The sequence below is a fragment of the Sapajus apella genome, unplaced genomic scaffold, assembly GCF_009761245.1.
Source record: "Sapajus apella isolate SASKATOON/1434 unplaced genomic scaffold, GSC_monkey_1.0 scaffold123, whole genome shotgun sequence".
Lineage (NCBI taxonomy): Eukaryota > Metazoa > Chordata > Mammalia > Primates > Cebidae > Sapajus > Sapajus apella.
Window position 1 is genome coordinate 3,997,785 of NW_022437063.1, and position 24,079 is coordinate 4,021,863.

The following is a 24,079-nucleotide window of genomic DNA, read 5'->3' on the forward strand; positions in this document are numbered from 1 at the left end:
TGGCGACAGAGCTGGGTCTGGTGGCTGCTGGCTGCCATGGCCCTCTGGACATGCGTGGAGAGATGTCAGTGGCCCTGGGCCTTCTTGGTGAGGAGGTATTGGGCAGTTTCCCCATTTCTTCATGACTCTGTGTGGTCAGCTTCCATGGAGTCACCACCTCTACGTCATTCCTTTTCCTCCTGTTGCTCCTCCTCCTGTCCTTGTGTGGCCCCTGTCCCCTCCACCCCATGCTCCTGACCCTTTCGGGGTCTCAGACGCTCCTCAGAGGCTTGCTGATGAGCAGACTTAAGGGCTGTTGAGCTGTACCCCTGTCCTGTGCCTGCCTCATGCACCTGGCCTGCTTGTATTCTAGTCTCACATGCTGTCCCCTGGGCTTCTTTATGCCCCGGTGGCCGGGAGGGACAGAGGCTGCGCGTTTGTGACTTGTGGTGAGGCGCTATTGGCCAAGGGGCTCTTCCTGTTGACGCCCTGCGCATTCATCTCCCTCTGGGGCCACCGAGGGGCTGCCCACAGCACGGCTCCGCTGGCTGCTACTTGCAGCTTGGTTAAATAGCACTGTCATCATTTGCTAGGCTTCTGTGCATGAGAAATTCTTAAATGGCACCATGTTGTTGAGTGGGTTCAGTCTTTGATGCTAAATATGCAGTTCTGTTTAGGAAGTTGTGGACTGAGATGAAAACTGTGTGTGGATTTATATGTGCGAATGTATACTCATCCGGCAGCGCCCTCGGGTGCCTGCTGTACCAGGCGGTTGCCCTGCCACTCATTGGACCAACTGCATGGATGGCAGGCTGGCGATGCCACTCCAGATAGGATTCCTCGGGTTGAGAGACTTCACCTGTTGGCCCCGAACCCCTCCTTTGTAAGTCCCGGGTGGATGGTGATTGTGGGGATGGAGAGTGCCAAGCCCAGTAAGGTTTAGGATTGCAGGCGATGCAGGAGGCATGGAGTCGCCTGGGCAGAAGTACAGGTGGCTCTGCGGGGCTGAGTGTATATGGAAGCGATGGAGTTCATGCACATGTTAGGTGTTTGCTCCTGAAGTCTCCCTCCTGTGCCTGTGCCTGTTTTGTATGGACTGGCCTGGATAGAGCAGCTGCACCCGGCCTTAGCTTGCAGGCAGCCCAGAGGTCAGGCTGGAGCCTCCAGCCAGTGACTCAGTGGAGAGGAGTGGGAACCGGAGGGCCACAAAGTGGGAAGTGGTTGGCTCTTCCTAAAAGAGGGCAGCAAGGGAATCAGGTGGCAGCAGAGTCTTCGAGGAGGGAGCGATGCTTAAAGAATTCTGAAAGCCAGGGCAGTCGAGACTCCAGGTGCAGGAGGGGCGGGCTTTCCAGGCAGCGGCAGGAGCGTGGGCTGATGGCTGGCAGGCTCAGTCGGGGAGGAGTGCTGCAGCTTAGCGCAGCAAGAATGTGGGCGCTGGCTGGGGAGACCTTGGGGCAGGGGCTAGACTGAGTGGTGGGGGATACTGTGCTGGGCCTGTGGTGGTGGAGGGGCTCTGTTGGTGGGGGGTCTTCAGCTCTGTGTGCGTGTGTATGGTGTGGGTGACAGGATGTGCTGGGCCTGTGGTGGTGGAGGGGCTCTGTTGGTGGGGGGTCTTCAGCTCTGTGTGCGGTGTATGGTGTGGGTGACAGGATTGAGTTGTGCCTTGGTATAACACAAACTTCCTTATGAGTGAAGGTGGGAGAGAGTGGGTTTAGGGGATGGTGGAGAGAAGGATCAACTGAATATATTGGGAGTATTGGAAGGGGAAGCGGCTGGGCTGGCTCCTGCACGCCTGGTTGGGGTAACTGAATGCCTGGGGAGATTTTGTAAGTGGTGAAAGATGTTTAAGTTTGTCTTCCTCAATGCTGATTACTTTCAGGGGTTTAAAGAAACCCGTTTACTTTATGAGGAAAATTTAGAGCATCCATCCACCCACGTGACCATCCATTCATCCTCTCGCCTGCTCACCCATCCATGCCTCCGTCACCGAGGAGGTCTTTACTGATAGGCCATGGCCGCTGCACCGCGGCCCAAGGGGTGTGGAGGAGCAGAGAGCTCCTGCTGTGAGAGCCAGCTTCCGGCGGGCGGGCGGAGTGGGCCAGGGGTGGATGAAATGGGCCACATTGCTTGTGAGACGATAAATACTTAAGATAATTGAAACTTGATTAAAAAAAAAATTAAGGGCCCTGCATGTGGCTCACGCCTGTAATCCCAGCACTTTGGGAGGCCGAGGTGAGTGGATCACTTGAGGTTAGGAGTTCGTAACCAGCGGGGCCAACATGGTGAAACCTTGTCTCTACCAAAAAATACAAAAATTAGCCAGGTGTGGTGGCATGTGCCTGTAGTCCTAGCTACTTGGAAGACTGCGTTGTGAGAATTGCTCAAACCTGGGAGGCAGAGGTTGCAGTGAGCCGAGGTGGCGCCACTGCACTGCAGCCTGGACGACAGATTAAGAGCCCGTCTCAAAAAAAAAAAAAAAAAAAAAAAAAAGCCAGTAGATATTTGTTTATGTTTGAATTTTAATATTAGGAACAATGAAAAAATATTGATAAAATACATTTTGAGTAACAGAATGCTTGCATTTTAAAGTTTCTGTCATGTTTACTCTTGGCTTTACCACCTGTTCCATTTTCTTTCAGATTTTTGAAAGGATCTTGTTTATATGGGCAATCCGCCACCCCGCCAGTGGGTATGTTCAGGGGATAAACGACCTGGTCACGCCTTTCTTTGTGGTCTTCATTTGCGAATACTTAGGTAAGATTTCTCGAAAACATTAAACGTGAACTTTGGTGGACTTGCTGTGTGTTACTACGCATAATTATAAAAATACTGAAAGTTGCCCTTCAGTTTAATGTTATTAACATAAGTAATCTTAGAGAAAGAGTTTTCTCGTTGACAACAGCTTCCAGAATGTCTTTAATCCACATGCTCGACCACTGAAGACATGAAGTTGCAGTTGTGATTATTAGTATCTTCTTTTTAACAATAGGTGAAGATAAATAGTGTATGTGGGGAGTGTAGTTTATTCTAAAGGCAAGCACAGTGCTGGCTTTAATGGTTTGAAGTTATTTTTTTTATTTATGAGATGGAGTCTTGCTCTGTCGCCCAGGCTGGAGTGTAGTGGCGCAATCTTGGTTCGCTGCAACCTCTGTCTCCTTGGTTCAAGTGATTCTCCTGCCTCAACCTCCCGAGTAGCTGGGATTACAGGCATGCATCACCAAGCCCAGCTAATATTGTATTTTGAGTAGAGACGGGGTTTGACCATGTTGGCCAGGCTGGTCTTGAACTCCTGATCTCATGATCCACCCACCTTGACCTCCTAAAGTTTTGGGGATTCAGGCGTGAGCCGCTGTGCCCAGCCAATTGTTTGAATTTAAATGGATAAGGTTAATGTGATAGACTATCAGTGGCATATTTTGCTTACAAGCCGAAAACCAAATCTTTAATTGCATTTCTGTGGCATTTCATCACTTTCCTGCTTTTGATATACTAGTAACATTTTGTGTTCTGAGAGTCTTAATTACTTGTAACTGGGTGAACAGTGTAGGTTGCGCTATGCTGTTTCTTTTTGAGTACTGTGTATCTTTATCACAGTCAACTGTAACATAACTGAATCTGTTTTGAATGTTTTAAGTTAAAACCTCTGATGATAAAAGTGAGGATCTGCTTTTTAATTCATCTGTGAATAGAAAATAGAAGAGTGGGGACTTGACTGTGTTGTTGCCGCATTTGAATTAAACCGGTTTTGTCTTCCTGCAAGCCTTCCAGACGTGGGGCTTGCCTGTTTTCATTACATGATGTTTTAGCCTTTGCAGTTTGGGGTTGGCTTCAGAGTCGCACGCTTGCTGTAATCTGGAGAGATGAGCTTTACCGAAGGACAGATTCTCCTCCGAGGATGGGGACATAGCCGTGTAGTGAATTTCCTTGCAACCCCTCTCACACTTCGTCCCCATTTATGATTTCATAGGAGGTTGCCTCATTGCTAGGCAACTAATGAGAGCTGCTGCGCTCACTCCCTAATCATCTCTTAAGTAGAGGAGAGGCCGCTCCTGAGGGTGCTTGCTTTTCTGCCTCTTACCCCTCATTTGACAGATAATGAAAATGCTCTTAATGATCCTAGAACAGTAGGACCTCTGTCAGTAGACTTCAGCGTTGTTAATTGAAAGGAGAAGTTCAACTGAGATGTGATTAGAGAATTGATATTCCATGTTAAATAGACCATTTAATTAATGTGGTAAATAAGTTTGTCTTAACTACTTTACCACCAACTTCTGTTGTAAGACCCAAGTGATTCTTAATGCATTTGCCTGATTATCTGCAAGACAGGACCAAGGGGCATGACCACGATCTTAATTGTCCAGCAGGAAGAAAGACAAGAGAAAGTGGAATTTGTGTCCTGTAAGTGGCGTTTTCAGATGAGCTCAGGGACACTCTCCTTACCTTCCCACATGCCCGTCACACACACATGCACACACGTATCCCCATCACACACACACGCACACAGCAGAACACAGCTACACATTGTGGGTGTACAGTGTCACTTCCGAACATCTGTGTAAAACGTACCATTTATTTCTGTTAGTTGACTATGAAGCGGACCTAGAAAATGTTTGGTCCTGGATTTCACACGTGGTTGTGGCATTTGTAGTCCTTTCTACATCTTGCTTCCTCTGTTTGGGGAATGTTCATTAGTATAGTCCAAGTCCATTTCACTTTGTTGTAAAGAAATGTTTACAACATAGTATATTACAAATCCATTTCATTATGCTGTAAAGACACGTTTAACTTGCATGGGGCGCTGTCCAGCTTCCTTTTGGCTACGGTTTTGTCATTCATGCAGCCCTTCATGGAGCACCTGCCCTGGTGCTGGGTCTGGTGCAGGGCGCTGGGTTGGGAGGTGACTTCAGTTCAATTCAGCGAGTGTTGACAGAGCATCCCCTGGCCCTATGCTGTGGGAGCCGGGCAACAGACCAAGGAAAGCCTGATCCCTGCCCTCTTGGAGCATGTGGTTATAGCACAGGAGACAGATTGTAGATGAGTAATTTAAAGTCTTAATTAAAGTAATTAGCATTCACATTATCAAGAGGAAGCACGGGCTGCTGTGAGGACCTGTCCCCGTTTAGGGGTCAGAGGAGGCTTCCAGGGTGAAGTGACATTTTAGCCATATCTCATGGGATGAGGGGGAGCCAGGTTGAGGCTGGGTGTTCAAGAGGGCAGCAGGAGGGCCACCCTGGAATCCAAGGCGCAGTGACAAGTAGTGGCACTGGGAGGAAGGGCGGGGCCGCCTGGGCCTCTGAGAAGGAGAAGCCTGGGGTGGAGTCCCAGGGGCGTGCAAAATCCCCAGCCACGGTGCCTGGGTTTTTGTCTTTGAACACTGAGTCTGGCAGCTGCATGGATGAGATTGGAGAGTTTCTTGGGAAGCTCACAGACCAGGGACCCGCAGCCTCCAGCACCGGCAGAGGCATGGGCACCTTCAGAGAGGCTGTTCTGGTTTGCCGAACTCTTAGTTTGCTGGGTCTTCAAGCCAGTAAACCTCCGATGCTCTGCTTAGTGAGGCTCTTCAAGTGGACTGTTCCTTCAGAGGGCAGAGCCTGGTAATGGGAGCCTGGTTTTGACGCCTGAGCACCTGCCAGTCCTTGGGCCTCCTGCCTGTGGTGCTAGCCTGGGTGTGCGCTGCCTCCTGAGAGCTGCAGCTGGCCTGCTTCTGGGGGCGACCTTGCGTTGCTACTTGGATTTTCCTCTCTTTGAAGTTGAAGTAAGGACAGAATCCCAGTTAATCGAAGGTGTAAGAAATCCCCTGGGCGTGGGATTTCTTCAGGGGCTTTTGGGCAGTAGCAGACAGATCCGTGAGGCCTGAGTGGGAGCTGGGCTCTTTCTGGGGACATGCATTCGCCTTGTGTCCAGGACCCCTCAAGATCCACAGCTCCTGGCCTGCCGCGTGCCCCCGCCGGTTCCACGGCAGGAGGGAAATGCTGGAGCGTGGCAGTGGTGCCTGTGATGTTCCAGGCAGGAAGTGGCCACTCCTGAGTAGCCAGGCCCTTCCACTCGGCATCATGCTTTCAAGGTTCCTCCACGCAGCACGAATGAGTACTTCTTCCTTCCTGTAGCTGGGTAACGGTCCGCGGTGGGGACGCCACACGTGTTTCTCCATTCAGCCGCTCATGGACGTTTCAGTTCTTTCAGTTTTTCGACTAATGTTGTTTCCATTTTTGACTAAGATTTCGACTAACAGGCATCACATTGCTATGAATATTCATGTACAAGTTTGCACGTAGATGTGTGTTTCCATTTCTCTTGTTTTGTAACCGGGAGTAGAATTGCCGGGTCACGTGTAACTCTGTTTAATGATCTGCCGGACTGTCTTCCCATGTGGTGGCTCCATTTTCCACGCCCACAGCAGTGTGTGGGGAGCTTTGTTTCCTCTTCCTGCGTGAGCTTGTCCATATCCTGGCCAACATTTGTCATTATCTTTCACTGTTTTTTGGGTAGATTTTAGTGAACCTCATATTAATATAAAGAGACCGGAGCTCTGCCTGTTACTCTCAAACTGTGATAAAAACTCTGAGGAGAAGGGATGTCAACTATAGAAATCATTATTTGCAAAGATAAATAAGTAAATTTCTGGGTGCTGCTGTTTTCCCCACAGCCCAGCACACCTGCAGTGTTGACAGCCTTCTTGCCCAGTGCCAGATTCCCTGTTGTAAGAGGCAACCTTTATGTGACTGTTTAACCCTCTTATAATGGATGCACATGCTGTTGTTTCCTTCCAGGCTTAAAGCTGAGTATTAGGTATGTATATGTATATGTATGAATGAATGAATGAATGAAGAATGCATGAATGAATGAAGGAGAGGGACAGTCTTGCTCTATCACCCAGGCTAAGTGCAGTGGTGTGATCATGGCTTATGGCAGCTGCAACCTCCCAGGTTTAAGTGATGCTCCCACCTCAGCCTCCTAAGTAGCTGGGACTGCAGGTGTGCACCACCACGCCTGGCTAATTTTTTATTTTTTGTAGAAGCAGGGTCTTGCTGTATTGCCCTGGCTGGTCTCAAACTCCTAGACTCAAGGAATTCTTCTTCCTTGGCCTCCCAAAGTGCTGAGATTATAGGCATGAGCCACTGTGCCTGGCGTAAAGCTGGGTGTTCTCTCATTGTTCTAATAATCATTTGGTCATGTCTTATGACAATTACACCTTAACTTTTTAGAAGGGAAATATGTAAAGGTAAAATTTCCATATATTCCCTGAAACTCTTGGGAGACTGTGATTCCATTTCATTCCTGACGTGTGCTCTGTTTTCCTTTTTCCTGTTGTGCCTCTCCCAGGTAGATTCGCTGCGCCTCGAATCTGGGGACTGTGTCTCACGTGTGTGTCATGCTTTGTGGAGAGAAGCTCAGTAGATTGGAGAAGCTCTGTTGAATTGGATCCCTGCAGAAAGTTTTGTGTTTATGGAGCACTTTGCTTATTAATATTTGTGTAAACATCAAAACAATATATAATACTTATTTTTTGAAGTTAACGTTATGTTTATCTTGGCCTACTTCAACCTCCGCCTCCTGGGTTCAAGCTGTTCTCCTGCGTCAGCCTCCCAAGTAGCTGGGATTACAGGTGCCCACCACCACGCCTGGCTCATTTTGTATTTTTAGTAGAGATGGGGTTTCACCATGTTGGCCAGGCTGGTCTCGAACTCCTGACCTCAAGTGATCTGCCCACCTTGGCCTCCCAAAGTGCTGGGATTTCAGGCATGAGCCACCGTGCCTGACCAGTATGTTATTTATTTATTTATTTTTAACTTTTATTTTGGGTTCAAGGGTACATGTACAGGTTTTTCATGTAGGTAAATTGTGAGTCACAGGGTTTTGGTGTACAGGTTATTTAGTTACTCAGGTAATGAGTATAATACCTGATGGGTAGTTTTTTGATTCCCACCCTCCTCCTGCTCTTCATCCTCAGCTAGGCCCTGGCGTCTATGGTTTGCTTCTTTGTGTCCATGTGTACTCCAGTTTTGGCTCCCACTTGTAAGTGAGAATATGCGGTATTTGGTTTTCTGTGCCTGCGTTCGTTCTTCTGGGATAATGGCCTCTACCTCCATGTTGCCACAAAGGACATGATCTTCTTTCTTTTTTGTAGCTGAATAGTATTCCATGGTGTATATGTACCATATTTTCTTTACCCAGTCCACCATAGATGGGCATTTAGGTTGATTCCATATTTTTGCTATTATAAATAGTGCTGTGATGAACATGCACATGTATGTTTCCTTATGGTAGCACAGTTGATATTCCTTTGGGTACATGCCCAGTAATGGGATTGCTGGGTTGAACAGTGGTTCTGTTTTAAGTTCTCAGAGAAATCGCCAAAGTGCTTTTCCACAGTGGCTTAACTATCTACATTCTCACTAGCAGTGTATGAGCGTTTCCTTTTGTCTGCAACCTCGCCAGCATCTGCTATTTTTTGACTTTTTAATAATAGTGTTTCTGACTGGTGTGTGATGGCATCTCATTGTGGTTTTGATTTGCATTTCTCTAATGATTAGTGAGGTTGAACATTTTTCATGTGTGTGTTGGCCACATATTTGTCTTTTTTTTGAAAGGTGTCTGTGTCCCTTGCCTACTTTTTAATGGGGTTGTACTTTGCTCATTAAGTTCCTTATAGATTCTGGTTCTTAGACCATGGTTGGATGCATCATTTGCAAATATATTCTCCTGTAGGTTGTATGTTTACTCTAGATAGTTTTTTTTTTTTTTTTTTTTTTTTTTCCCCCATGCAGAAGCTCTTTGGTGTAACTTAGTCCCATTTGCTAATTTCTGTTTTTGTTGCAATTTTTTTTGACATCTTGGTCATGAAATCTTTGCCAGGGTCTATGTCCAGAGTGGTATTTCTTTATGTTATCTTCCAGGGTGTATACAGTTTTAGGTTTTTTATTTAAGTCTTTAATCTATCTTGAGTTGATTTTGGTATAACAAAGGGGTCTAGTTTCAATCTTCAGTGTATGGCTGACCAGTTATCCCAGCACCATTTATTGAATAGGAAGTCCTTTCCCCATTGCGTGTTTTTCTTGACTTTGTTGAAGATCAGATGGCTGTAAATGTGTGGCTTTATTTCTGGATTCTCTGTTCTGTTCCACTGGTCTCTGTGTCGGTTTTTGTACTGGTGCTATGCTGTCTTTGTTTCTGTATCCTTGAAGTATAATTTCAAGTACGCCCACAAGTATATTTACAAGTCTGAATATTGTGATGGCTCCAGCTTTGTTCTTTTTGCTTAGGATTGCTTTGGCTATTCAGACTCTTTTTTGGTTCCATGTGAATGTTAAAATAGTTTCTTTCTAATTCTGCAAAAAATGTCATTTATTGGTAGTTTAATAGGGATAGCACTGAGTTTGTAAATTGCTTTGGGCAGTGTGTTCATTTTAACAATAGTGATTCTTCCTATCCATGAGTATAGGATGGTTTTCCATTTGTATGTTCATCTCTGGTTTCTTTGAGCGGTGTTTTGTAATTCTCGTTGCAGAGATCTTCTATGTCCCTGGTTAGCTGTATTCCTAGGTAGTTTATTCTTTTTGTGGCTGTTGTAATGGGATTGTGTTCTTGATTTGGCTCTCAGCTTGGACATTGTTGGTATATAGAAATACGGCTGCTTTTTGTACATAGATTTTTGTGTTCCAAAACTTTGCTGGATCTCTCAGATCCAGGAGCTTTTTGGCAGAGACCATGGGGTGTTTTAGGCATAGAATCATACTGACTGCAAACAGTTTGATTTCCTCTCTTCCTGTTGGATGCCTTTTATTTCCTTCTCTTGCCTGATTGCTTTGGCAAGGACTTCAGTACTATGTTGAATAGGCGTTTTGAGAGTGGGCCTCCTTGTCTTGTTCCGGTTCTCAAGGGGAATGCTTCCAGCTTTTGCGCGTTCACTGTGCTGTTGATTGTTGGTTTGCCATAGTTGCCTCTTACTATTTTGAGGTATGTTCCTTCAGTGTTACAGAGTAATGTAAAAACATATCTTTTAAATACTTTTAATAGGAACAGTATAGAGCTAGCGGAAAGCATAGGTAAGTTATGAAGGAGCAGTTAAAATACTTGGCCACTGTTGAGAAGATTTATCGAAGCCTGTCTCCTCACTGTACAGCCTCGCCTTTGATTAAGATCCTTTCTCCCCGCGCAGCCACACTGGGAGGGCTGGAGGAGGGTCTCCCTGCTTTCTCCGCTCTCAAGAGACCAGTGGTCATCTGCATGTAGAGAGTCTGGACTCTACTTCAGTTCCTTGGGGGTGGCGCCATGGTGTCACCTCTGTGTGGCAAGCAGTGTGGATCTGGGCCCTTCCCCACCTCTTGCCCCACCCGGGACTGGGCCTCTGAGCTAGCCTGGGTCTCTTCTCCGGACTGCTCAGGTCCCAGTGTCTAGGTCTGGGCTGGGGGGAAGGAGGACTCATCCGGCCTGGAGCCTGAGCTGTGGTTCCAGCCCGTCCTTTGTGCCGGGGTCCCAGGCACTTGCCAACTGAGTGCTCACTCACGGGTTGCCGTCCTGCGTGTGGCCACCAGGCAGCGCCTGCCGCTGTGCATGAGCACCTGTTTCCTGCATTTCCTCCAGGTCTCTATTTCTGTGTGTTGTATTTACATTGTCAAGTGCTTATTATCTGTAACATTTTGTTTCATGTTTTTTCTCCATTTAACCTTATAAGCTTTTCCCTGTATTGAGAAATCTTTATAAAAACCATTTCTACCTTCTGTACATAATACTCTATTGAGATCATGTAGCGTAATTTGTGACACCATCCACTGTTGTTGAAGTTTTTTTGGTTTTTCTCTCCTTTAGGCATGCTGTCGTTTTTAAGTAGAGCCCGCCCTTTTCAAGCAGCAGCTGTCATACTCCTTTTAAGTTTGTTAAATTTGATTTTGAATTAAGGAGCGTTATTCTATCACCCTGAATTCCACAATTTAAGCAGAAACTTGTGTTTTAGTTTAAATATTTTTAGCATAGCAAGAAACAAAGAAGTGTTTGCCCTGCTCCCCATCTTTGATGCCTCTGCGCTACTGAAATGTAGAAACAACCTTGACTGAGCACCTTGGACTGATAACTCGGAGTGATCGGATGTTGGTTGTGCTGCCTGGGAGCCATAGGACTATGTTTTGGAAGGCGAAGAGTATTTTACAATGATTCCCACCATCCCGTATGTTTAATATCTCATTGACTTGATTTTTTACGTCATTTTCTCTTAAGTTACTCTTGAAAGCAAATGTGCTATGGGATTGGAATAAACAGTGCATTTACTTAAGAACATTAAGAATATTTATGGTACGGTGGCTCATGCTTGTAATCCCAGCACTTTGGGAGGCTGAGGCGGGTGGATCACCTGAGGTCAGGAGTTCAAGATCCGCCTGACCAACATGGAGAAACCCCATCTCTACTAAAAATACAAAAATTAGCCAGGCGTGGTGGCGCATACCTGTAATCCCAGCTACCCAGGAGGCGGAGGCAGGAGAATTGCTTAAACTCAGCAGGCAGAGGTTGTGGTGAGCCAAGATTGTGCCATTGCACTCCAGCCTGGGCAACAAGAGCGAAACTCCATCTGACACACACACACAAAGAATATTGATTTTTATATTATTGTTTGTAAGTCAGATTCCTGAAGCATAGATTGTTCTTTAGCATGTAGTTTTGCCCAGAGAGGACATTCTAACACATGGCTCCTGGAGCTGGAGGCCGGCCTGAGTTGTGATTAGCATACAGTCGGGGTGGCAGGTAAAATCCCTGCAGCCAGGGCCACAAGAGAGGAATAATGCAGAGAACATGCTCAAGGCTGGATTTTGGCAGCACTGCCATTCTTTTGCCTGTTTCCATTGTCAGAGTATTAATAGGGCTTCGAGTGACAGCGAGGGCAAGAACAACTGGTACTAGTTTCTCATTGATAAGTTACAGTTTGAGAATGATTCCTTTTAGCTTTCCTTCTTTGCATTTAAATGTCACTTCACTCTACCTTGTTTTTTTGCATTGTCTAAACCGAGGCTACTGCCAAATACAACCTTTGCCTGACTTCCTCGAGCGTTCCTCACAGCTTAGGTGCTTGTGTCTCCACAGTTAATCTCAGAAACACCGAAAGGTGAAAACCAAAGCGTCTGAGTGTAGCTCATTTTCTCTGGTAGTTCTGTGAGGCAAGCTGAGACAAGCAGAGAGCTCCCTGGGTTCCTGGGTGGGACAGGAAAGGGGCGGTGGCTGGCTCTGCAGCCCTGAGCTGGCAGTACAGGTGCTACATCTTTGTATTGCCCACGACTCATATGGATTCGTATGTTCTAGTTAAGAACATTTTGGAAATAATTAGGGTAATGGATTTACTGTTCAAAAAATTGGAAAATTTAATTACAGTATGGCTTTATCATCCCAGAAGCTGTCACTTGAATGTTTAGCTAATTTTTTCTGGCCTTTTAGTCTATAGAATCTTTTTCATAGTGGGTATTATATAATATTATACTATGCATGCACATGTCAATATTGCCTTTTGCTTGGTATCGAAGCATTTTTCCAGTGTCATTAAACATTAAAAAAAAATGTGTTGTTTGAAAGCAGGAACATACTGCTTTCAGTAACGGTTAGAAAAACTAGACAAATAGGCCAGAAACTAGAAGAATAAACAACACAGAAAAACAACTAGATCTAGTAGATACCCACAGAACACTGCACCAAACAGCAGCCGGACGCAGGTGGGGCTTGTGAAGCAGCCGCTAGAATGGGCCATCTGCCAGGCCATCAGATAAGCCTTCAGACTGTTGAAAAGATGGAGTTTATACAAAGTGTGTTCTTTGACCACAGTGGCATTAAGTTAGAAACCCGTAACAGAGGGAAACTGGAAGAAGGTGACAAATATGTGGACATTTTAGAACACACGCTAAATTACCAGTGGGTCAAAGAAGAAATTGTAAGGGAAATTAGAGATTGTTGTGAGACCAAGAAAGTGAAAACAATGTTGTCAGCACTTACAGGATGCAGTTAAAGCAGTGATCCAAGAAAAATTTATAGTTGTAACTGACTGTAATTAAAAAGATCTCAAATCATTAACTTTCCTGTTTCAGAAACTTAGAAAAAGTAGTGCAAAACAAAGCCAAAACACACAGAAAGGAGAAAATAATGAAGACTGGAACAGAAATAAGTGAAACAGAATAGAATGATAGACAAAATCAAAGTTGGTTCTTTGAGAATATGAACAAAATTGACAAACTTGTAGCTAGACTGATGAGAGAGAGAGAGAGAGAACGAACTCGTTACTAAATTCATGAGTAATTTAAGAAATATACTGCATTAAAGGAATACTGTGAACAACTCTGCAAACTAGGCGTGTATATGAAACAAACTCCTAGGAAGACACAAATTGCCAAAACTGACTATGATGGTTAATTTTGGGCCAGGTTGGTTGGGCTGTGGTGCCGTCTTGTTTAGTCAAACACCAATCTGTTTGTAGCTGCAGTCTGGCTGTATTTTAGATGTGATTAACATTTAAATCGGTGGACTTTGAGTAAAGCAGATTATCCTCCACACTGTAAGTGGGCCTCCTTATCTAATCAGTTGAAGGCCATGAACAGGAAGACTGGAGTTTCTTGAAGAAGTAGGAATTCGTCTCAAGACTGCATCATGCGGAATCCTGACTGAGTTTCTAGCCTGCTGGTCTACCCCACAGATTTCAGACTTGCCAGTCCCTACAATTGTGTGAACCAATTTCATAAAGTAAATCTCTCTCCGAGATTTAATTATTAACAATTTAAAATTAATTAATTTTAATCCATCATAGGACTAGTTTGCTGGTGAATTTTATCAAATGTTTAACAAAGAATTAACACTATTTCTTCATAGACTCTTCCCAAAAACAGAAGAGGAGGGAACACTTTTCACCTCATTCTATGAGGCCAGTATCACTCTGAGACCAAAAGGAGATGAAGATGTAACAAGGAAAAAAATCTATAGAACAGTGTTCCTCATCAAGATGGACTTAAAATCCTCAGCAACATCCTAGCTAACTGAATCTAGCAACATAGTAAAAGGATTAGGCATCATTACAAGTGGAATTTATTTCAGGAATGCTGGGATGGTTCAACATTTGAAAATCAATCAGTGTAACATGCTGTGTTAACTGAATAAAGGAAATGATCATCTCAGTTGATACAGAGAAAGCATTTGACAAAATCCAGCACCCTTTTATGGTTAAAAAAACCCCACAACATTCAACAAACTAGGAAAAGAAGAGAACTTCCTCTCTAGTAAAGGCTTCCATGAAAATTCTATGACCAGCATCACCCTGGTTTTCTCCCTACGATCAGGAGTAAGAAAGATATGGCTGTCTACTTTTTCCACTTCTGTTTTAGTGTAGGTTCTAGCTAAGGCAGTTAAGCAGGAAAATGAAACAAAAGTCATCCAGAATGGAAACAAATAAAACTACCTCTGTTTATAGATGACAGGATGTTATATGTAGAAAAAACTAAGGAATCCACTAGAAAACTGTGAAAGCTTATAAACCAATTCAGGTTTGTAGGATGCAAGATCAAGATTAAAAAAATCAGTTACATTTTTATGCACTTGCAATGAAATATTTAAAAAATGGAACTAGGAAAATCCATTTACATCAGAAAGAATAAAATACTTAGACATAAATTTAGCAAGAGAAGTGCAAGATTCACACTCTGAAAACTACAAATTATTGTCAAAATAAAGAAGATCTAAATAAATGGAAAGGCATCCCATGTTCATGGATTGGAAAACTTAATATTATTAAGGTGGCATTTTTCCCCAAATTGATGTAAAGATTCAGTGCAATCCCTATGAAAAGCCTAAATGGCTTAGCAGAATTTGTTGATCTCAACTTAAAATTCATTTGGGAATTCAGAGGACCCAGAATAGCCTTAACATCTTGAAAAAGAAGAACAAAGATTATGCATTCTGGTATCAGAATTTATTACAAACCTACATTAATTGAGACTGTGATGCTGCCATGTGGACAGACATGTAGATCACCAGAATAGGATTGAGAACCCAGAGATAAATCTTCATATTTATGGTCAATTGATTTTTGACAAAAATGCTGAGAGAATTCAATGAGAAAATTTGTGTTTTCCAGCCAGTAGTCCTGGGATGGTTATTAGATATTGATATGTAAAAAGATGAAGTTCCACTCCTGCTTCTCTGTATACTCAAAAAATAAAGTGACTCATAACCTAAACATAAGAACTGAAAGCATAAAACTCTTGAAGGAAAACATGAATAAATCTTCATGACCTTGGGTTAGGCCATGGTTTCTGAGATATGACACCAAAAGCAAAAGGGACAAAGGATAGATAAATTGGATTTCATCAAAATTAAAACTTTCATGTTATAAATAATACCCTTAAGAACATGAAAAAAACATTACCCAGAATGGGAGAAATGTTTGCAAATGGAAGAAAATGTTTGCATATCTGAAAAGAGACTCATATCTAGTATACACAGAGAACTCATCCAACTCAATATTGAGACAAGCTTAATTTTAAAATGGGCTGAGTATTTGAATAGATATTTCTCCTTAGAAAATACACAAATGACCAATATATCTATGAAAAGATGGCCAACATCATTAATAGGGAATACAAATCAGAAACCACAGTGTGATGGCACTTCACACCCACAAAGATGGCCCCTATCAAAAAGATTAACAATAACAAATTAACAATAACAAATGTTGGCAGGGATGTGGAGAAATTAGAATGTGGGGCCGGGGGATTGACTATTAATGGGTACAGAATTTCTTTTGGAGGGGAGCAAAATGTTGTAAAATTAGATTGCAGTGGTGATTACCCAACTTAGTGACTATACGAAAAACCACTTTAAATAATTATATGGCATGTAAATTATATCTCAGTTGAACAGTTTGAAAAAAGTCGAAGCTTATTATTCTGTTGTAAGGAGATATGATTGTCAGTTTTCTATCGACAAACATTCTGTAGTTTGTACTTTTTTATTGTTGATATTGCATGTGATGGCTCAGTAAACCAGTTCCGATTGTGTTTTGGACTAGTCTTGTGATGCATTCTTAGAAGAGGCACCACTGAATCAATGGCTGTGAGTATATTTAGGTCTGGATAACATTTGCTAGGTTGTTTTCCAGCAAGAAATGAATATGTATAGTCTCGCCACCATGTGAGAGAGCGCCATCTTACTCTGTGGTGTTTTCTTTACCTTGGTTATTAATAGGTCTTTGATTGGCTTGACAGGACAAACATCTGTGTCTGTGTGTTGCAGATGTACTTCATTCATGGATAGATGCTTTAGTATTCACACGCAAGGCTGCATTCGCATGGGCACAAGCTCAAAGGTGCTAAGTCACTCAGTGAATTGAAGAGCCAGGAGCAATTAATACACTCTCCAGTACTGACGTGAGTTTTCAACCTAAAGGTACCTTATTCAACTGGCCTGATGAGAAAGTCAGCAAAGACAAGGGTGTATATGTGTGTGTGTGTATGCGTCTGCTTGTGGGCATGTATGCTTGTGTGTCGTGAAACAATAATTGAGTTGGAACCCAGGGACTGCAGGCCTCGTGCGTAGAGTGCCAGTGTGGCAGAAGCAAGCACGTGCCCAACGGTCTCCTGGACCCAGTGTGCTGGGAACTTTGCACAGACAACCTTGCTCCTCCCTAACGTGTGTGTCGACGCCTTTGGGAGGCAGCAGTGGAGGGCTCGGTTTGGGCTGTTTTATGGAAATGCAGTGCCTGAGTCAGCATCTTGCAATTCCCTGATGGACTTTCAGGCAGAGGACGATGTTGGCATTCCTTATAAACGATGAGGCGGAACCTGTATGTCATCATAAGCTGCCCCAGCAGAAAGTCAGCCCTTTCCTTGGCCTTGACCCGTTTTGGGGCCTTGTTTTCCATTTTCTTGATTCCCTCGGTGCTTCTCACTCTCTCCCCCATCAGACCACACCCACCTGCAGCCTGCTCCTATATTTACCCCCACACTGGTTTTTGCTGAAGCATTTTGCATATTGTATTATAGTATCGGACATTTATGGAGTTTTCACTCTAGGCCGAGTGTTCTGTGCATATCGTGGTAGATAGGTTGGGTTAGGTTTTAAAGTGAAATTGTGGGGAGTCAGGACCACCCCGAAAGTCCCTGAAGTCAGTAGAACTTGGGGACCCTGATGCTCAACACCCAAGAATTAACCCATTTGTTTTTCCTTGCATTTAAATCCTGGCTTCCATTTATTTGGAGCAAAAGCCAATATCTAGCGTAAATGGTGTGGATTATGGGGATAAATAAGAGGCTGTCCTTCCTGCCTTACCTGAATTCACCTAAGCTAAATTTACAGAGGATTAGCTTTACCGTCTATCTCCCTAATTCTCACCGCAGCCTCGTAAGGTAGAAACGACTGCGTTTAGCCTGGAAGGAGGGATATGGGGAGGCTAAGTGGCTGGTAAGGCCCCACCGTGTCCGTTCCAGCATTCTGCTGCCTCCCGTCCTACCTCTGGACTGCAGGCAGCTTCGGAAGTTGCTGCCTCAGAGCCTGCCATGGAATTACTTGGTCATGTGGCTTTTATGCTTGCAGCTGATAGTTAAATCAAAGGATTCCTTTCTCCAGTATCTGGCTTTTCTAATGATACACTCTGAGTTCTTATTTACTTGAATCTAGTCCTCAAAGCTGAGATGTTGGGATTTTTATCCCTGTTCATGTGGCCCTTTTCCTTCAGAGAACAAGTTCTATTTCTGTTCCACGGAAATGCAGTTTCATGTTTTTCCCAATCCATTTTCGTTTTAAAAAAATGAGTTTCTCTTCATTTCCTGTTTCAAAATTGCGGTCACTGTTGAAGTGGTTCTGGCTCTAGGAGGAAATAAACAAATACGTAAGAGGTATCCTCCCACTTTTAACCCTCCTGATAGAGATGCCACATGCTTTAATACCCAGAAACTTTGGTAATTCAAACCAGCTCCTTTGAAAACTTTTAAGAGTAAATCCCCCTACGTAGGCTGCAGCCGGCAGAGGGTGCCTGCTTCGTGCTGGGAGTGCTCATGGTGTGGGGACTGTGCCTTGGGGAATGTCCTGAAGACACTGGATCCTCTTCTCCACAGAGAGACGCCTGGCCCCACACTTTACTTAAGGTTTCAGAAATGTCATGGACCCTCTTTCCTGGTCTGATTCTCAATCCCTTTAAAGCCACGCAGAGGGGTATGGTCAAGACCGCTCTGACGGAGCTTCGGTTTTTTAATCCATTCCTGGCTGCTGCTGCGCATTATGCATTATTTTAATTTTGTTCCTAGAAATGATAAGGAACTTTGAAAAATTAATGGCATTTAGTTACGAGATCCTTATGGTTTTTTTTTTTTTTTTTTGTATTTCCATTTCAGTGTTATAACCTGGGCAAAACAAATCTCTGCTTACGAATTGATTAACTGTTGAGAAGTGCCTTATTCTGATGTTACGAGGTTTCTTTCCTGGCTCATGCGTACCGCCGTTTGTGCGTTTACAGGAGGTGTAAGTTCTGTGCTAGTCAAAGCAAGACTCTGTGAGCGAAGATGATGGTGACTAGCAGTGGCTCCAGTGTGGCAGACGCTGTGCTAAGCACGTAATTACATTACAGCTTGTCATCCTCACACGGTCTCTGGTGACACCACCGTGCCTTACTGTTGCGAATGCCCCATGTTACCTGTCAAGACCGTGGCGTGGCCGCTGTACCGACCCCAGAACTCATGCTTTCTCCACCAGCTTGTCACCTCAAAGAGTAAAGGCCAGAGGAAGACCTGTTAAGAATTTAGATGTGCTGTTGATTTTTTGCTAGTTCACAGGTTTACAGTATCTGTCGTTCAGCTTTTGCATTATGTCCGTGAGTGATACTGGTCTGTAAGGTGTTTTTGGTGGAGTACCGTTTTCCTCAGGTTTAGGAATAAATGTGATGCTTGCCTCATAAAAGGTAGTGGGACGTTGACGCCATTTCCCGTGTCCCCCCCGTTGTCTTCTCCTCCCCATGGCTTCCCACCCCTCGCAGAGCCCTGGGTGGGTGGCGAGGGGAGAGGGAGATGGTTCCTTCTCCCTGGCAGTGTTGCATTCGTCTGTGAGGACGGGGTTTCAGTGCATTGTGTGCTGTCCTTCTTGCTTTTTGGTATGGCGTGGGAGGAAGTTCTGGGAGCAGGGAGCTTGCTGGCTGCCATTGTCTTTTGCTACCTGCATTTTCACCCTCCAGAAATTTTCCATTTTCTGCCTAGCACCCGTCTGCCTTCCAGTCTTATCTTTGAGCTGTTAGGATCCATCAGCAGTTTGGCAGGTGGCATTCTTCTCAGGAGCGCCTTCTCCAAATAAACAGAAGTTGCTCATGATCACAACCACAGCGTGCTCCTAGCAGGGAGCAGAGGACAGCCAAAGTGAGGTCAGTTCCTGGGAACGCAGGTGGGCTTCCCCGTTAGGTAAGCGGTATCTTTCCTTCCTCAGTAGAAGTGGTGGTTGCTCCCGGTCCAGGATTTTCAGCATGGCTTGGAGTTACTCAAAGCCGCGGAGACAAATTGAGGTTTGTGAAAGTTCTGCTGTCAGACAGGGGTCTCTTGGCCAGCCCAGTGGGAGGGAAACGGTGTAGTTTCTGAGGGAGTGAGAGGAAGTTCATCTTCCTCTCCTGAGTCTCTGCAACCTGTGGCCACTTCCACACAGGGATGCTATTCAATTCTGAGGGCAGAGACAAGGAGAGACCACTGGAGGGGTTTTGCTGGGGCAGGCACACCCCCTGTGCCAGGGTGTCGTGGCCGGCAGCCTCTGCACTCGGATGCCCGTGTTCTCGATCTGTGCTGCCTGGGGTGGGTGTTGACCGCCTACCACGTGGCCCCTGAGCATGGGAAATGTGACCAGCAGGACTGAAGGTTCAGTTCTGTTTCATTTTCTGGTCTTTGGAACCACAGCTTTAGTGTGAGAGGAAGCAGAGGTGGGGACAGGGGCGTGGGGATGAGCCAGGCCAAGTTGAGGGTGTGTGGCCAAGCGGTCTCCAGCGTTTGGGCTTTTCACACTTGAGAAACCTGGACTCCCACTTTGCAGTGCCTGGGAGTTTATACTTGATATGTGCCTTTGTATGTTTGTTCTGTTTGCTTTTCTTGCCATCTTTATTTTCCCAAAAGGAAAAACAGAATGGCAGAGGCAAGGCTTTCTGACCCAGTGAATGGGTGAGTTTGCAGAGCGGGGAATGGTGCTCATAGCTGCCGGGCAGAGCTTAAGTTGTGTATCTGCCCGATATGCAAACTTTTATTTCTCATGATCCAAGTAAAGATACGTCGTTTTCATGATCAAAATTAATTTTTCTCTTTGCAAATACCTAAGGAATCGACTTTATTTTGAAGTTGTAAGTCACGGGGAAAAAGGGCATGAGAATTACATGTTTTATCAAAAGTGGAGACTCTCAAGTGTAACTGAAGGGACTGGGCTTTGGGGAGTCCTGGAAACCTGGGCTGGATTCTCAGCCTTGACGCTCTGGGCTGTGTGGGATGCGTGGGCACTCACCCTTTCTCAGTCCAGTGAGAGGAGTGAGTATCTTAGAAGGTTGTTAGGAAACTGCACAGTTGGCTGTCAGCAAATTGCAGCTCCTTTCATTTCCAGAGAGAACAGGAGTCTCTTTTTTAGGACTCTGCCATTGCAGTCCCCTAGCAGTAGTGATACAGTCCTGAGGTCGAGGTGCGTCCACGCTCTAGCCAGGGGCATGTCACTGTCACCCACTTCCAGGAGGGCCCACTCTAAGTCTGCTTCCTCCGGTTCAGTGCAGGGTAACCTCTGCCGCCCTCCCTCTGTGTTGCCTTGGGTGTTGGTGTTATGGTGTTGGAGAGTGAGCAGCTCACGTGAAATAGGGACTGCTAACCCTTCACCTGTCCAGGGGTCCTCCCTGGGCTCACTGGACATCACCATTCTCACATCAGTCACTTCCCCGGGCGACTCTGAGGCTGTGCTGTGGTCTATTCTCACATCGGTCACTTCCCCGGGTGGCTGTGAGGCTGTGCTGTGGGCCGTCTGTGGGCTGGACCCAGTTAGACTTCCTCACTCTCCTACTGTCCCAGTCCTTTCCTCAGAGATGCCGGTGTCTCCGTGGCCCTTGTTGTCACCCTGTCTCCTGGGCCTCCTGTCCCCTGAACTCTGAAGCACTGTGCTTATGCAACTGTTTTCTGTCGCTTGATCACTGTCAGCATTGGATTATTCTGTCCTCGTCAGTGTCTGAGTTAATGCCAGTGTCTGTTCCACCTTAATGGAGAATTCATCATGCAGATAGCTGCTGTTTATTAGGTGCCAGAGGGTGCCGGGCATGTGCAGGTCACCTTGACACCCGTGGTTCTTTCCTTGAGTTGTCTGCTCACCCGTGATGGCTGTAGGTAGTTGTAGCCTCAGTGCTATGGTCAGTCGAGGCCTGGGAGGCTCAGCGTGGCTGGACAGTGTGCTCAGGGCAGCACAGCAGGCGCGTCCCATGGGGGCCAGGCCCCTTGCCGGTCTCCGTGCCCTCCTTTCAGCTCCCTGCACAGCCTCCCTGAAGCAACTCAGAATATACAGACAGCGCCCCAAACAGTACGTAGCATCTCTCTTTAGTGAACCTTCCCCACCAGGGCCCTGGGGCCAGGGCAGCATTCCCGTCCGCCTTTGATGACCTCCGTTACCAAACGATTTTGGCAGACAGCCTGACAAGCGGAGCGTGAGACAGGCTCTTGGTAATTATGGATCTTTCTGTCGGATTCTGGACAAGGGCTGTCAGTTAGCTGCTCAGGCTCTGCAATGGAACCCTGAACAAAAGAGTCAAGTGTGAACGGGAGCCTGGCTCTGTGAGGATGCACAGCCCAGTAGAGCAGAAAGTTAGTCTTGAGTGTTTACCAAGCTGGCAGGCGAGCAGTGTGCACCCTGCTCTTCATAAGCCTCACGGACTTAGTCTGCAGCAGTTTTCAAGTTTTTCACTCAAAGTAAAAACTACTCAGCAAAAAGCAAACTCCTCAAAAATAAATGAGACTAGTCTTAGGGACTGTTTTAAAATTGTTTCAAATTGTCTAAGTGTTCAGCTATTCTTGAGTTTAATATTGTCATCTCACCATCACCGTGTTTGGTTTTTCTGTGGTCTGCTGTGAGGGGTTGCAGGGCTTTTTATTCTGGCTGCAGGGATGCTGTGTACTTCGCTTTTGTTTTGAAGAAAGTCATAATCTTGTGTCCATTGTAGGTTTCCTGTTTGAACATTTCGAACTATCTGTAAGGTTTGACATTTCATCATTTTTATCCTGTTCTTCAAAGAACAAGGAGAAAATCTACATATTTTTGAAAAGCAGAATAAAATAGATTCTACCTTGCCGCATGGGCCCATTGAATCTGTTGTAAATATACGGCTGTGCACCACTGAGTGACGTTTTGGTCAGCATTGGATGGCGCATGCTGCAGAAGTGTGTGTGAGCTGGAGAATTCCTCTCGCCTGGTGACATCATGGCCATCGCGTAATGTCTTAGCACCACACGTTACCCACGTGTTTGTGGTGATGCTGGTGTAAACAAACCCACTGCACTGTTGGCTGTGTAAGAAATGCAGTTCATAATACTTGAGCATGATAGTAAATGACCATGTTTCTGGTTTAAGCGCTTACTATACTAGAATCGTTATTTTAGAATGTAATACTTATTAAAAAAAAGTTGACTGTAAAACATCCTCAGGCTGGTCTTTCAGGAGGCTTCCAGAAGAAGGCATTGTTATCAGAGATGACAGCTCCCTGCGTGCTGCCGCCCCTGAAGACCTTCCGGTGGGACAAGGTGTGGAGGTGGAAGACAGTGACACTAATGATACTGACCCTGTGTACACCTAGGCTCAGGGGCGTGTTTATCTCTTAGCATTTGACAAAAACGTTGAAAAGTAAAAAGTAAAAAAAATTAAAAATAGGAAAAGGCTTACAGAATAAGAATGTAAAGAAAAAATAATTTTGGTACAGCTGTACAATACGTCTGAGTTTTAAGGTAAATATTGTAAGATTCAAGTTAAAAAATGAAAAACCTTATAAATTAAAAAAAGTGACAGTAAGCCAAAGTTCATTATTGAAGAAGGAAATGAAAAATAACGTAGTATAGCCCAAATAAGTGTGCAGTGTGTGTGAAGCCTCCAGGAGTGTGCTGTAATGTTCCAGGCCTCACAGCCACTCACCACTCACTCACTCACCACGTATTCACTTACTGACTCACTGACCACTCAGTGACTCACTCACCACTCATGCACCACTTATACCACTCACTCACCAGTCACACACTCACCACTCACACTCATCACTCACACACCACTCACACTACTCACCACTCACCACTCACACTCACATCACACCACTCACACTCACCAGTCACACACTCTCACCACTCACACCACTCAGCAGTCACACACACCACTCACTTACCAGTCACACACTCACCACTCACACCACTCACACCACTCACCACACACACACCACTCACACCACTCACTCACCAGTCACACTCACGTCACATCACTCACCACTCATCACTCACACCACACACACATACCACTTACACTGACACTAAACACTCACCCACCACTCACACAGTCACCACTCACACTACTCACACTCACCACTCACACTCACCACTCACACCACTCACACTCACGTCACACCACTCACATTCACCAGTCACACACTCACCACTCACACCACTCTCACCACTCACACTGCTCAGCAGTCACACACACCACTCACTCACCAGTCACACACTCACCACTCACACCACTCACTCACCAGTCACCAGTCACACACACCACTCACTCACCAGTCATACTCACGTCACATCACTCACCACTCACCACTCACACCACACAGACGTACCACTTACACTGACACTAAACACCCACCACTCACACAGTCACCACTAACACTACTCACACTCCACTCACACTCACCAGTCACCACTCCCACTCACCACTCCCACTCCCACTCATGACTAACACCACTCAGCACTCACACCACTCACACTCACCACTCACACACACTCAGCACTCACTACTCACACTCACTCACCACTCAGTAATGCCACTCTGACCACTGACCGCTGACCACTCCCACTCACCACTCACTCCCTAACTCACACTCGCCACTCACTCACACTCACCACTCAAC

At 45.4% G+C, this 24,079-nt stretch overlaps 1 protein-coding gene across 7 annotated transcripts in view; it reads left to right on the forward strand.

Annotated features, from left to right (window-relative positions):
- The window catches only part of TBC1D22A (TBC1 domain family member 22A), a 384,809-nt gene that overhangs the window by 119,143 nt on the left and 241,587 nt on the right, over nt 1-24,079 (forward strand). For all 7 annotated transcript variants that reach the window (XM_032261505.1, XM_032261506.1, XM_032261502.1 and 4 more), the window contains one exon: nt 2,619-2,733. In XM_032261505.1, the coding sequence (XP_032117396.1) occupies nt 2,619-2,733 (115 nt within the window). The remainder of the gene's footprint in view (nt 1-2,618; nt 2,734-24,079) is intronic.